The sequence below is a fragment of the Molossus molossus genome, unplaced genomic scaffold (assembly GCF_014108415.1).
Source record: "Molossus molossus isolate mMolMol1 unplaced genomic scaffold, mMolMol1.p scaffold_m16_p_18, whole genome shotgun sequence".
Taxonomy (NCBI): domain Eukaryota; kingdom Metazoa; phylum Chordata; class Mammalia; order Chiroptera; family Molossidae; genus Molossus; species Molossus molossus.
In genome coordinates, this window is record NW_023425353.1 from 55,502,324 (window position 1) to 55,516,740 (window position 14,417).

The window sequence follows — 14,417 nt, forward strand, 5'->3', positions numbered from 1 at the left end:
TTTAAAAAGCTCATGCATTGCCCAGCCGGTATAGCTCAGTGGACTGAGTGCCATTCCATGGACTGAGAAGTCCCAGCTTGATTCCAGGTCAGGGCACATGCCCAGGCTATGGGCCCGATCCCCAGTAGGGGGAGTGCAGAAGGCAGCCAATTGATGTTCTCTCTCACATCGATGTTTCTATCTCTCTCTTAAAAAAAAAAAAAAAAAAATCAAATCAATAAAAACACATTCAAAAGCTTATGTGTTAAAAAAAGAATTGATGATGAAATTGGAATATTTATAAAATTAAGTAATAGGGAAAACACTATGTATCAAAACTTATTAAATGCAGCTAAAGTTGTGACTATTTACCTTTAAACCTAGTCTATTAAAAATGAGAGGTGCTCAAAAGTAATCATCTAAGCATCCTATTTAAGAAGTCAGAAAAAAGAAATAGAATAAAGCCACCTGGCCGGTGTGGCTCAGTGGTTGAGCGTTGACCCACGCATCAAGAGGTTGCTGGTTCGATTCCCGGTCAGGGCACATGCCCAGGTTGTGGGCCAAACCCCAGTGGGGGGCATGCAGGAGGCAGCCAATCAATGTTCTCTCTTGTAGATGTTTTTATCTCTCTCTTCCTCTTCCTTCCTCTCTCTCTAAAAATAAATAAAGGAAAAAAATATTTTTAAAAGAAATAGAATAAAGCCAAAAGAGCAATAGGAAGGCAAATAAAGATTTGAGCAGAAATGATTCAATTATAGATAGATCATAAATCCTAAGAGTGGTTCTTAAAAATTTAAGTGTATAACTTTTAACAATTTTTAAGAATATAATCAAGAGCCCTGGCCTGTTTGGCTCAATGATTGGAGCATCAGCCTACGGACCAGACAGTTCCAGGTTCGGTTTCTGCTAGCGGCACATACCAAAAAAAAAGAATAAAATCAAGAGATAAAACAGCCCTGGCCGGTTTGGCTCAGCGGTTAGAGCGTCAGCCTGCGGTCCTGAGAGACCCGGGTTGGGTTCCCGCTAAGGGCGCGTGCCTCAGTTGCAGTTTGTCCCCGGCTCTGGTCGGTCGTGCGGGTGGCAGCCACTCGATGTGTTCCTTTCACATCGATGTTTCTCTCTCTCTCTGTTCCTCTCTCTCCCTCCCACTCTACCTGAACAAAAAATGGAAAAATGTCCTCAGGTGAGGGTAAAAAAAAAAAAAGATAAAACAAAAAGCAATAATAAACAGAATGAATATAATAGAGATCAAACAGAAAATAAAAGAATCTCATGACCAACTTCATGCCAATACATTTTTAAAGTATTTTTAAATGGGCAGATACCAAGAGATATCATTGAGCAAAGTCTGACTCAAGAAGTAAGAGAAATAGAAAACTTGAATTTGCTTTCAATCATGATGGAAATGGAATCAATATGTTAAATGTGACTTCCGGTCAAGATGGTGGCGTAGGTAAACGCGGTATCGCGTCCTCCCAAAACCACATCAAAGTGACAACTAAACTACAGAACAACCATCATTCAAAACCTCCTGAAATCAAGCTGAATGGAAGTTGTACAACTACGGAACTAAGGAAAAAAAAAAAAAAGCAGCTATATCGAGACTGGTAGGAGGGGCAGCGGCGCGAGGGGGGGCGGCGGCGCAGGGGCGGCGCAGCGGCGAGACGGGCTGGTCCCACACCCAAGCGTGGTGGATAAAAATCAGGAGGCTCCCGCGGCTGGGAAGGTCCTTCCTGAGGACTGAGGGGTCCCGGTCCCACACCAGGTGCCCCGTTCAGGGTTCCAGTGCCAGGAAGAGAATCCCCATAACTTCTGGCTGGAAAAACCAGCGGAAACTGAGGCTCAGGGAAGCTGAAGCGGCTGGAGCCCCAGGCAGCTCCTTAAAGGGCCCGCGCACGGACTTATCGGACTCTCTCCCTCTAAGCTCGGAGGGGAGGCCGCTCGAGGGGCACCAGAGACACACAGGGAAGAACTGAGCTGTTTGGCACTGGAGCGAGAGCTGGAGAGAGGGCTTCCTCGGGGACAAACGTGCTGTCAGAGGCCTTTGTTCCTTTGGTGAGCCCTTCCCGGGGGCGGCAGAGAGAAGCCATATCTGGGACTCCAGCAACCTGGCTCACACTGGTAGCCCCGCCCCACACAACTTTCAAGCTGTTGCCACTTGCTTAACCATAGGATTGGCCGGTCTTGGATCCTGCTTCAGGTTTTTCCTAAATTCTTTCAAACGAGCAGCATTGGGTCTCAGCGAGCCCCATACCTCTCATTAAGTGATACACAGAAACAAACACAGGGAGGCAGCCAAAATGAGGATACAAAGAAACAGGTCCCAAATGAAAGAACAGAACAAAACCCCAAGAAAAGAACTAAGCGAAAGGGAGATAAGCAACCTAACAGATACTGAGTTCAAAATACTGCTTATAAGGATGCTCAATGAACTTAGTGAGAACCTCAGTGAACTTAGGGAGGGCCTCAAGAGCATAAAAAAGGACCAGATAGAAATCATGGATGCACAGTTACAATTGAAGGAGGCATTAACTGAAATAAAGAATAATTTACACAGATTCAATAATAGAGTATGTAGATCCAAGGAGCAAACCATCGATTTGGAATATAAGGAAGCAAAAAATCCCCAATCAGAAGAGCAAAAAGAAAAAAGAATCCAAAAAAATGAGGATAGAGTAAGGAGCCTCTGGGATAACTTCAAGCGTGCCAACATTCGCATCTTGGGGGTGCCCGAAGGAGAAGAGAGAGAACAAGAAATCGAAAACCTGTTTGAAACAATAATGGCAGAAAACTTCCCTAACTTGGTGAAGGAAACAGACATACAAGTCCAGGAAGCACAGAGAGTCCCAAACAAGATGAACCCCAAGAGGCCCACACCAAGACACATCATCATCAAAATGCAAAAGGTTCAAGACAAAGAGAGAATATTAAAAGCAGCAAGAGAAAGGCAGCTAGTTACCTACAAGGGAGTACCCATTAGGCTGTCAGCTGATTTCTCAAAAGAAACTTTGCAGGCCAGAAGGGAGTGGCAAGAAATATTCAGAGTGATGAAAACCAAGAACCTACAACCAAAATTACTCTATCCTGCAAAGCTGTCATTTAGAATTGATGGACATACAAAAACTTTCCCAGACAAGAAAAAGTTAAAGGAGTTCATCACCACCAAACCGTTATTATATGAAATGATGAAGGGTCTTTTTGAAGAAAAAGATAAAATGTATGAACAAACAAAATGGCAATGAATACATATCTATCAACAATGGAATCTACAAACAAAATGAACAGGAAGAACAGAAACATTCTCATAGATACAGAGAACATTTTATTGGTTGCCAGTTGGGAAGGGGGTTGGGGGAATGGGTGAAAAAGGTGAAGGGATTAAGAAGCACAAACTCATTGCTAGACTGACAAACCTCAAAGGGAAAGGGGTTGGGGGGGTGGGAAGAAATAAACCAAAGAACCTATATGCATAACCAATGGACACAGACAATAGTGGGAAAAGGTGGGAGGGGGGCGGGAGTGGGGAGGAGGGGGTCAATGGGGGGAAAATGTGGAACATCTGTAATACATTTTACATCCAACAATAAAGATTTGGAAAAAATATATATATATATGTTAAATGTTTGCACAATGAAAATATAAGGCCCAGTCAACTTTGCAAGTAAACGCTACCAAACATTTAAGGAATAGAAAGTTTCTTTTTTTTTTTTTGAGGAAGAGAGAGAGAGAAACATCGACGTGAAAGGGACACATCGAGTGGCTGCCGCCCGCACGACCAACCAGGGCCGGGGACAAACTGCAACCGAGGTACATGCCCTTAGCGGGAACCGAACCCAGGTCTCTCCAGACCACAGGCCGACGCTCTAACCGCTGAGCATAACCAGCCAGGGCAAGGAATAGAAAGTTTCTTATTACATAAGTTCTTTCTGGAAAGCAAAAAGTGGCAAAGAGAAAGGACAGCAGCAGCATCTAACTTAGTTTATGAGTCTAATATAATACTGTCCTCAAAACCAAACAAAGACAGGATGGGAAAGGAAAATCACGGGCTAGTCTCCCTCCTGAACATGGATGCAGAAATCTGAAACAAAATCTTAGTCAACTAAAATGTAATCATGTATTTCTCAAAGGTAATGCATAATTACAAGTTGGACTTATTCCAGGGACGTAAATTTGGGTCAATGTCAGATAAGCCAATAATGTAACTGGCTGCGTTATCAGGTTAAAGGTAGAAATAATCATTTCATTAGAAAACACAGTGGTGCACATGGGCCTTACAGGACTGAAAAGCAAAAGGGACAGACTATGGAAAGGGAACAGAAGGAAGTCCTTTGGGGACGTAGCAAAAACGAAAGATCCATTTTGCATCTATAACATTAGAAAATAAGTGAAATGAGTCATATGGAAAAGGATAAGAACCATATGATCTCACTCATATATGGGATATAAAACAGAAAGCAACAAACGAATCAACAAACTCACAGACACAGACAACAGTGTGGTGGTTACTAGAGGGGAAGGTGGGAAAGATGAAGAAGTTCAAGGGGGTCAAATATACAGGGGTGGAAGGAGACTGGATTTGGGGTGTTAAGCACACAATGCAATATACAGGTGATGCATTATAAAATTGTACACTTGACAGTTATATAATGTTATTAGCCAATGTTACCCCAATACATTTTTAATTTTTTTAAAGAAAATAGGCCTGCATAAGGCACATAGTCTTAGAATAATTATCCCGGATGAAATTAACAATCAAAAAAATTTTTTTTTGCATTTATCTTCAGATAGAGCAGGAGGGAGAAAGAGGGGAAGCAAGAGAGAAACATCGATGTGAGAGAGACACGTCGAGTGGCTGCCACCCACACGACCCCAACCGGGGCCGGGGACAAACTGCAACTGAGGTACGTGCCCTTAGCAGGAACCGAACCTGGGACTCTGGTCCACCGGCCGATGCTCTAACCACTGAGCAAAACTGGCCAGGGCCCAAAATGATTTTAAAAACCCATTCCTTCCAGAATCAAGTCTAAGACTTTGATTTGAGGGGAAAGGAATTAAGAAAAGTAACTATTTTATCAAAAATATATCATACAACTTTTATGTTTGGTGCTTTAAATTTATTTTATTAAAAATAATTTGATTGTTGCCCTGGCCTGTTTGGCTCAGCAGTTAGAGTGTCGGCCCACAGACCAGAGAGTCCTGGGTTCGGTTCCTGCTAAGAGCATGTACCATAGTTGCAGTTTGTCTCCGGCCCTCGTTGGGGACGTGGGGGTGGCAACCACTCAATGTGTCTCTCTCACATTGATGTTTCTCTCTCTCTCTCTTCCTCCCTCTCTCCCTCTCACTCTCTCTGAACATAAATGCAAAAATGTCCTTGGGTGAGAAAAAAAAAAAAATCATATTGGCACTGTTCAGTTCTGCTTGCAACCATATAGAGCAAAGCACATTTGGGGGTCACTTCAAACAATTTTTTAATGTAGTTCACCAAAATGATACGCTTTTCAAACCAGATACTTAATGGGTACATATTCAATAAAAAGCTAAAATAGTGTAGAATTACAAAAGTATAAACCCAGTCCCAACCGATCATTGCATATGTACTTTGTGTAGTTCCCGTTTTTAGCTCCAGTCAAGAATTTTCTAGGAAGATTCCCTTTGCGTGTTTTCATTCAATAATTTCATCTTCTTTTAGAAGGATCCAATTTTCTACTGATGGAATCGAGTATTTACACCAGGATTTTAGGTAACCACATTATACCAGAGAGAAGTATTGCTGGCCTCGACTCATTTTCAGCTGTTAAATTGAGGGGCCAAATATGGAGGCAGACAAGGTCCCCAGGACGGGGCCTTCCTTTTCCACTTACCCACTACCCAGAGCTCCTCCAACAGGGCGTATTGGCCTCCTAGGGACGGGGGATCGCCCGCAGGCTCTGGAGCGATACCCTGGAGCGCAGACGCTGACTCGGTGTCGGCGCACTTACAGGGCGCTTGTGCCGAAGTGTGTTTCCTACACCACAGTTCCGAGTCCGTGTAAAGGACAGTCAGTGCACTCCCTGAAACAGGAGACAGCCTTCTGCAGCGTTTCTCTTCCTCTACTGATATTTCCTCTTTAACCTGAAGGGAGACCCGAGGGAAGAATAGAGCAGCAATGTGTTGTTTTTAAATGTTGAGACATTCACAGATAAGAGAGCAGGCAGACAGCTCTGGGGTGGGGGTGGGGCTGGGGGTTGTGGAGAGACTGAGCCGAAAAGAAGAGAAAGACTCAGGGACATGGACAACAGTGTGGTGACCGCGGGGGTAGCAGGGACTGGGTGGAAGTGGAAGAGGGCATAGAGGGGATGGATAAATGGTAATGGGAAAAATAACATAAAATAAAATTTTAAAAAATAAATAAATGAGAAACCATGATTTCATTTTCTAATCTGAATAATTGCCTCAATGCGTTGACAATAAGAGATCAAGGAACTATCTTGAAATTTAAAACTAAAGCTTTAATCTGCAAAATAGAATAAGATATCATTAAGAAACTAGAGCCAAGACACTGAAAACAGATCAGAGACTCTGATATTTAGAAAAGGCAATTCAAATGCAATGAAGCTGGGCCCTCCGGCACCGTCCATCCCATCACACGATCTGACACATCTCACAAAGACAAATGGCATGGCTTCTGCCCGAGCGCGGCCCAGTGATACCGCGTTGTACACACACGACCGCCAGGCAATCCGAAGGGAATCAGGGAAGCATCACGTGGGTCACTTAGAACAGGACAAGCCAGTGAGAAGTAGATTCTAGGGTACGGGAAATAATAAAGCCCCAGCTTTCAAGCATGTTTCCAAAACATGGTGTCCGGATTCGTAAAGCTCCTGCCTTCTCCTCTTGTCTCCTTCAGTGTTTACGTATCCGGAAAATGGCACTGACGAGTTCAGAGACCAAGCAAAGAACACAGACCACCAGGTATTTATGGATGTCACAGACCAGCTTTTGTCTCCACACTCCACATATATGTTACATACAAGTAGATATATACTCTAGAGTGCATAAATTATATAATTACATAATATAGTGACTGTATTTTATAGTACATAACTATGTATTTATTATATCTTTATGTTCATTTGTATATAATTAGAACAGAATCCATAGACTAGAATAGCATAAATCAATAGAATCAATAGAACAAAATAAAGGTACTCAAGCTTTGGCAAGCAGAGTGAATCAAACAAAAAGTATATAGTTGTGTGCAACTTTTGTTTGTTTTATATATAGCACATATTTATTACATTATTATGTATTTATAGTGTACAATTGTGTATTATTACATATTATATTATATGTGTATATATTATACAATTATGTTCTATATTATATAATTATATGCTTTTTAATGTATAGGTATTATAATGTATAAACATTTATATAGCATTAATATTTAATTGGTTAATAATAGTAGCTAATATTTATAAACACTTATAATACTCTTTATAGTCTACAAGTTGGGGAATAACAAACTGCGTTGTGAGGTTCCAGTATGCTCATGCATGTAACATACTGCCTGGCACACAGTAAGCTATCAGAATAGTAGCTTTTATTATCATTATTGCAAGGTTTCCATGATATAAACAAAATCTGTCTCATGTCAAAATTTGCGCTTATTTCACAGCCTGAATGAACTAATTGCCACATAAATATACCTGGATTTCTTTGATATTTTAGACATCAAATTTTAGGCTAACTGAAAAAAAAGTCAATTTTATAGATCACTTTGCAAATTCTATAAATGTCCAATGACTATGCTGTACACCTGAAGCTAGTATAATATTGCATGTCAGCTGTAATTGAAAATACATTTTTTTAAAAAACTCAATTTTAGGAAGTGAATATTTTTTACTCCTATTCACATGTCCCTCTTTTTATAGAGAGAATATTCTCATTCCCGGGGCCAAGCCTGTATCACCTTTTATGAACAACTATATAAAAAATATTATTTGAAAAAAATTGTAGTATTTCTGACAAAGACCTCCACTTAATTGTTTTCAAATGGACTGTAATAACATCAGTCTCAGCCAAGAAATTGAAAATAAACCAGTGGTTGAAACATAGTCCTTAATAATGGTTAGATATTTTAACACGTAAGAGCCATGCACTGAATTACATTGCATTAACGTCACAAGTTTTTTTTTTCTTATTTCTCTCCATTTCTTTCTCCTTCTTCTCTAATTTTTCTCCATTTTCTCTTTCAGGGACCTCTTTCCAAAGACCCATTACAGATGAACACCTATGTTGCCTTGTACAAATTTGTACCGCAGGAGAATGAAGATCTGGAAATGAGGTAAAAACAATTTTTAAAGGAAAAAAAAAAAAGCGAAAATGAAAGAAAGAAAAACTCATTCAATTGGTGTTACCTCCAGGAGATTGAGAGCAATTCTCCAACTTCAGTGTGCATCCGAGGACCTGCAGGGCTGGTTCACGCACAGCTGCCTGGGCCACGCCCTGCAGCTCCTGATTCAGGGCTTGAGAATTTGTGTTTCCAACTGGTCTGCAGGTTGTTCTGATGCTGCTGATCCGGGACCTTGCCTTAAGATGCACAGTTTTAGTCCATGGCCAACAGAACCGCTAATGGGAGTTTTCATGCCAGTTAAGCATCAGATAGATGCACTTGGCAATCCTGTGGGGTCTAATAGGAAATAAAAAAGCATGTATTTCATCCCCAAACTAGCATCGCGTCAAACTAAAACCACTTGTTTCTCCTGCGGAGACTGGCACCTCCCCTGGCTCACACCCTGATGGTTTCAGGACCCATCCCACTGATGTTAACTGACACCAGGGGGTGGTAAGGTGAGCTCTGGGGACCCTCATGAAATCGTAACTTTCTCTTGACCACAGTTTTGGCTCCTTGTGTTTCAGGGGTAGTTAAGCTGGAATCAGTTCTGCGTTCACATCCTGCTTACTGTGTGACCTTAAGCAGTTTATAAACATCTCAGTAGTCTGGTTTTCTTATCTGTGAAAGAACAAGAATGACCTCTTCCCCCGACGGTATTGGCGAGGCGATGAGTAATGTGTAGAGCATACAGCACAGTACCTGGTCGTCGGAAACGCTCCGTAACTGGTAGTTACTACAGTCTTCATAATGCGGTGTGTTCACCGGCCTGTCTTACTCCCCGCCTCCATTCGTGACCCTAAGACATAAGTAATCTGGGGAGAAGGCCTTGGTATTTCCCAATCCTAGAGCAGGCTAGAAAGGGCTGCTTTTCAAGTCAAATGGGCCCTTAGAGATGGTTCTTCCCAAGTCTGAAGAGAAGGGAGAGAGAAATTAACACTAAAACCTACTAAAATATCAGAGCATTAGTGAAGTAGCCTCCATCTGGGGTGGACCCCACTTGTCTGAATGCCATGCCGGCCAAGTCACAGTCACCAGCCATTCCCTCTGGATGGCGTCCCGGGGGACTGGTCTCTCCTCCCGGCGGCTATTTGGGCTTCTGTCCCTCCTTGGGCTTTGCGACTTCCCAGGAGTAGTCCCCCTCGCACAGGCCTGACTATGGTTCCACCTCAGTGGGATCTGCCTCTCCTCCTCCACTTTCCCCGAAGGCTCTTAAAAGCAGAGAGCTGCCAAAAGGTCTCCAGTTACACCTGTTTCCCTAATTCCATGGGCCATTGGGTCCATTTCAGCAGCCCTCGGGGTGCAGCATTCAACGAGCCTCCGCAGGAGATGGGTGCAGGAGATGGGTGGAGCCTCCTAGCTGCTCCTGGCTCCCTGCTGAGGTCAGCTTTGTTTCCGCATTCGCTCTGGTCTGCTTCCAAGTGATCTTGGACCTTTGCAGAGCAGAGTTCAGGGCCTGGATCCCGGATCCCGGATCCTGGATCCCGGATCCCGGCTCCTTCGATTTCTGCAGACATTTAGACTCCAAGCTTTCTCCATCACTGAGTGAGAAGTGCCTTTCGGAAGTCACTGGCTGGAGTTGTGAACACCCCCCGAGCAGTCTGGCATCGGTGCAGGAGGAGGAGGTGGCATTTGTCAAGTGCAGCCCTATTGTCTGAGATATAACAGCCCCGAAGGTTAGAGCCACAAAGGATTCATCACCGGGGTGGGGCATGCCTTCAGCGGATGGTCCACAATGAACTATCTACTGACAAAGACAGCGCCATATATTTACCCTGCATCAAATACAGTCTATTTTGTTCTTCTTGAGACTGTCATCCGGGTATCTAAAACTTAACAACTTCCTTTTGTGCAGATCTCCTTGTTTTATATTAGAAAATTATCAGATTAAAAAAACAATTCCTGATAAATATAGAACGTTACTGAGGAATGTAGTCTAGCGGCCTGGTGGTGGTCATATTTTTGTGCTTATTTTAGTCGGTCGCAGGCCATTAAAAGCCAAATCGTCTAGTCACGAAGCAAACGTTTACAGCCTGCATCGAGGCACCCAGGACTGTTCGTGCCCAGGAGTGAAAAGTCTGCATTACGTAGACCGCAAGACTGGAGTGATAAATCATACTTACATTTTTTTCCTTTTGCCAAGAGATTCTAGGTTCCAGGAGGTTGATTTAGAATGGGTAAGGCGATGCTTTGGGGATCTGGTATAATTCCGTGAATGAACTGGGGCTTTGTGAATTATCACTTTCTTCTTAAACCATAAAGTCGAAAAACAAACTCCTTTTTAACAAAATACCATTCTCATCCACCTGCATTCTGATCGGTGGGGGAGGGGACACGCAGGGTATTGTCCTCAGGAAAGAGAGCAAAAGTGAGCGTACAGACAATGTTGGACAAAGAAAATCCAAGTGGCAAAGCCAACAGTCATAGATGAGAGCAGATGAAACTTCACTTCTGAAAGCGTTTGTCATATACCTGCCAATCCTAAAGAAAGCTTTTTCTGCAAACAGCCAACAGTCCAGCTCTCTCAACCGACTTCCAGTTGCACATCCTTACCTGCCTACCCTAGAAGTGGATGACACATAGCAGCCCTCCCCTCGCTCCCACAAACCTGCTCCTTAGGTGAATGATGTCACCATCTGCCCAGCCTTCAAGCCAGCCACCCGAGGCTTCCCTTTACCCGAAAGTACATTCAGTGTTCAAATTCTACTGGTTCTCTTTGCCTGAAGTCTACGGTATCCATCCCCACCTCATCTCTCTCCTGGATGTGTGCAGGGCCCTACCTGGTCTCCGTGTTTCTGGTCTTGCCTCCCAGTCCTCTCTCCATCCACTTTGGGAGCAGAGGTCATCTACACTTGGGAGCCAGATAGAATGGATTCAAACCAGCTACTCTAACAATAGATCATTTCAGCGAACTTTCTGAACCTCTGTTTTCTCATCTTGAAAATGGGAATACAAGGCCTGCCCTTATAGGATGGCTATGATTAAATAAGACAACAATATCTGGTGCATAGTGGGAGCTTAATAATGTTAGTTCCGATCAGTTCTATTCATAATCTAGAAGTAGATGCTTTCTTTTCAGACTTAAGAATGAGAGAAAGAGAATGCATATATATTCACATATATTTCCAGTATTATTTGGTTGACCTCTATTTCCCTTATAAACTCCATGAGAAAAAATCCATACTTGCCAAACTTGATATCCGTGTAGCCAAGTACAGTTCTCAGAATATAGTAGATGCTTAGTAAATATCTGAGGAAGGAATGAATGAATGTTGTGGAAATGAAATGAACTAATGTTGTACCTGGCATCTATAATTAGTGGGCACGTCAAGTACAGGATAATATTATGGAAAATATAAAAGAGGAAACAAACCAAGCTCAGAGGGGTTAGCCAGGACCTATATCCTGGAAGAGAGGGACCTTGACCCCATGATGAATCCTATTTGTCAAGAAGAAACTGTAGAAAAGGAGACCACAAGTAACCCGTGGTCACATTCACAAAGAACAAGGATTGAAGACAATCTGGAAGAAGCCCTGCACTGAGGGTTTCTTCACTGAGCACTCTCAGTTGAGGATAGAAGATCGGGCTTCAGAAAAGAGAAGCCAGGTGCTGTCCCCTTACTCTTAGGGCAGTGAGTACTCCTCTTAGAAGTGTGGTCTCATCATTAGTCACCAAATGCTATCTCAAGACAGGCTTCACACAACCTGCTTTGCTACAGTTTCAGTGCAAAATAAACTTCCTTCCTAAATGCATCCACCTTCACCTTCCCAAATCCCCAGAGCTCACATACCATGATAATGCTCTATCTTTCCACCACCGTGGGCACAGAGTAGGAGACAACAGGGGAGAGGGAAGCAAAGAGCCACATCTGGGAGTCACACAGACCTCGCCTGCCTTCCAGCTCTGGTCCTCACTAGCTACGTTAGTTTGAGCACATGTTTAATCACTTAGAGCTTCAGTTCTCTCCTTCCTACAGCGACTGAGTAATAAGATATTGAAAAGGAGAGCTAGGGTTTCATCCCCAGTACAAAGCAAGGTGCACAATATATTTTTGATACCTTCTGTTCATAATCTGCATCTTTACATAATGTTTCATTTCCTTATCTTCTGAACAACCTCATTAACCCAGCCCTAAGAATGTATAGTACAAAAAACACTGGCAAAGACTCTCTCTGGCCATTGAGCACATCCAGTGAGACTTGATCTAACTGGTCCAGTGATAAGGAGGCTGTGATACCCTGTCCCTTGTCTGAGCAGGTTTTACAGATGCTGATGTGACACACCAAAGGTATGAAATTTTACCACTGACATGAAAGAGATGATGCCATCCTGTGTGAGACCTCCAGGTCATTGCTGATGATTATGCAGTCTCCTGACACTAAAGAGCCACCCAGGTTCCTTTGAGTGGAATGAGCTTGCATGAGCAAGTAGGTAACCTTTCTGTAATTAGGGTCTTAGACAATTTCCACCAATAACCCTTTTTATCAAGCTTTTTCAAGAGCATGGGAAATTACACTTTATGGGCCGCCAGCTTAGTTCGTGTGCAAAATTCTTTAAAGTACTACTTGCAATACAAACTGGAGAACCCTGTTAGAATCAGTATTGACATCATCATTATCCCACAGTGCCGAGGGCTGTCACATCAGTCATGGGTCGAATCACCTTCTCGGCCAAGTGGGTGAGTGTGTGTGTGTGATATACTTACATATGCACATGCATTCCCACACAGTCATATCTGCACAAACACACGCACATACATGTGCACACATCATACACACATATCATTAGCACGAGCTCGATAATACATGCTTGGCTTTTAAAGAAAGTGAATCCCACCCTCCATATGTACAACGTCACCAGACCCCTTATTCTCGCTGCGTTTGGGTTCAGAAGCCTGCAAATAAGATTGGCCTATTACTCACACCAACATACCTTTTAAAAACCAATAGGCATTAGTTGATATATCCCACAAGTAATCAGCAGATGTAAATAACTCCAAGTAAACGCAAAACCCTAAACATCTTAAGAACTTTGAAATAAAGAATCAAGAGTAAATAAAAGACTTAAAGATTCAAATGCATATTTTAGTAACCATATAATGCCGATTCCAAAGAATCCATTTTGGCTTCCCACATCTAAGTCATTTTCATTTTTATTAGTTCTCCCCAAACAGATTTATATGATAATGGCCATGTTTCATAAGGGAGAAAAAATGAGAAAGGAAAAAAAAAAAAAGCTTATGAGCCAAGAGAGGAAGATCAGGAACTGCTTTTTCAAGATTATTAAATTCTAAGGAAGACACATATTAATTGCCACTTCACTGTGTGTCAGAACACCCAAGTTTGGGGAGCTTCAAAGAAAAACCTATCTTTTTGTAACCCCAAATAAGGATTTAGATTCTTGAATCATCAGACTCTTTCCCGGAAGCAGCTCAGATTTTCCCATGGGTGAATCCGAATGGGACCAAGCCACTGTTTGTCACATTCGCTTATACTCCTAAGAACCTCTGGAGATGGGGTGGCCTGGAGTCATCTCATTCTGACTTTTTTAAAGCACCATTTGAATTTGAGTTAAAACTGGTTTTAACCTTCGTATGGCTGTTTCCAGAACTTGTTTTATCTATCCTGCACTTGTCACATCGTGAGTGAGCATCTGCTCTGCTGGGGGAACAATTCACAGACCCTGTCCTCAGAGAGCTCACGTGGGCACAGGGCAGGGGATGGGGGTTAGGCAAGAAGGTGCACTTCAGGTGTGGTCTTGTGGGTGAGGAGGCAGTCCAGCGCAGCACCCCAAGGGGGCATCCAAGCAGCCTTGGGAAGTCACAGAACGCTTTGCAAGGAGGTGGCATCACAGCCCTGCCAGGGCTTCTGGAAAGGGGACATGGGACCTGTCAGCGTGGCGAGTGAGCAGTCACTCTATCTTTACAGTGAGGGAAGGATAAGGGAAGAATAGGTCAAATAACAGAACGAGAGAATTACTTCAATAGGGCCAGTGCAAACTCCATTACCAAAAGAAGTGTTGCGTCATCATTGCAGGAGCAGGGGCTTATTTATTTATGTGTTT

The 14,417-nt window shown here is 42.9% G+C and overlaps 1 protein-coding gene across 2 annotated transcripts in view; it reads left to right on the plus strand.

Annotated features, from left to right (window-relative positions):
• The window catches only part of STAC (SH3 and cysteine rich domain), a 127,562-nt gene that overhangs the window by 94,626 nt on the left and 18,519 nt on the right, over positions 1 to 14,417 (plus strand). For both annotated transcript variants that reach the window (XM_036267308.1, XM_036267309.1), the window contains 2 exons: positions 6,866 to 6,930; positions 8,217 to 8,305. In XM_036267308.1, coding sequence (XP_036123201.1) covers positions 6,866 to 6,930; positions 8,217 to 8,305 — 154 coding nt within the window. The remainder of the gene's footprint in view (positions 1 to 6,865; positions 6,931 to 8,216; positions 8,306 to 14,417) is intronic.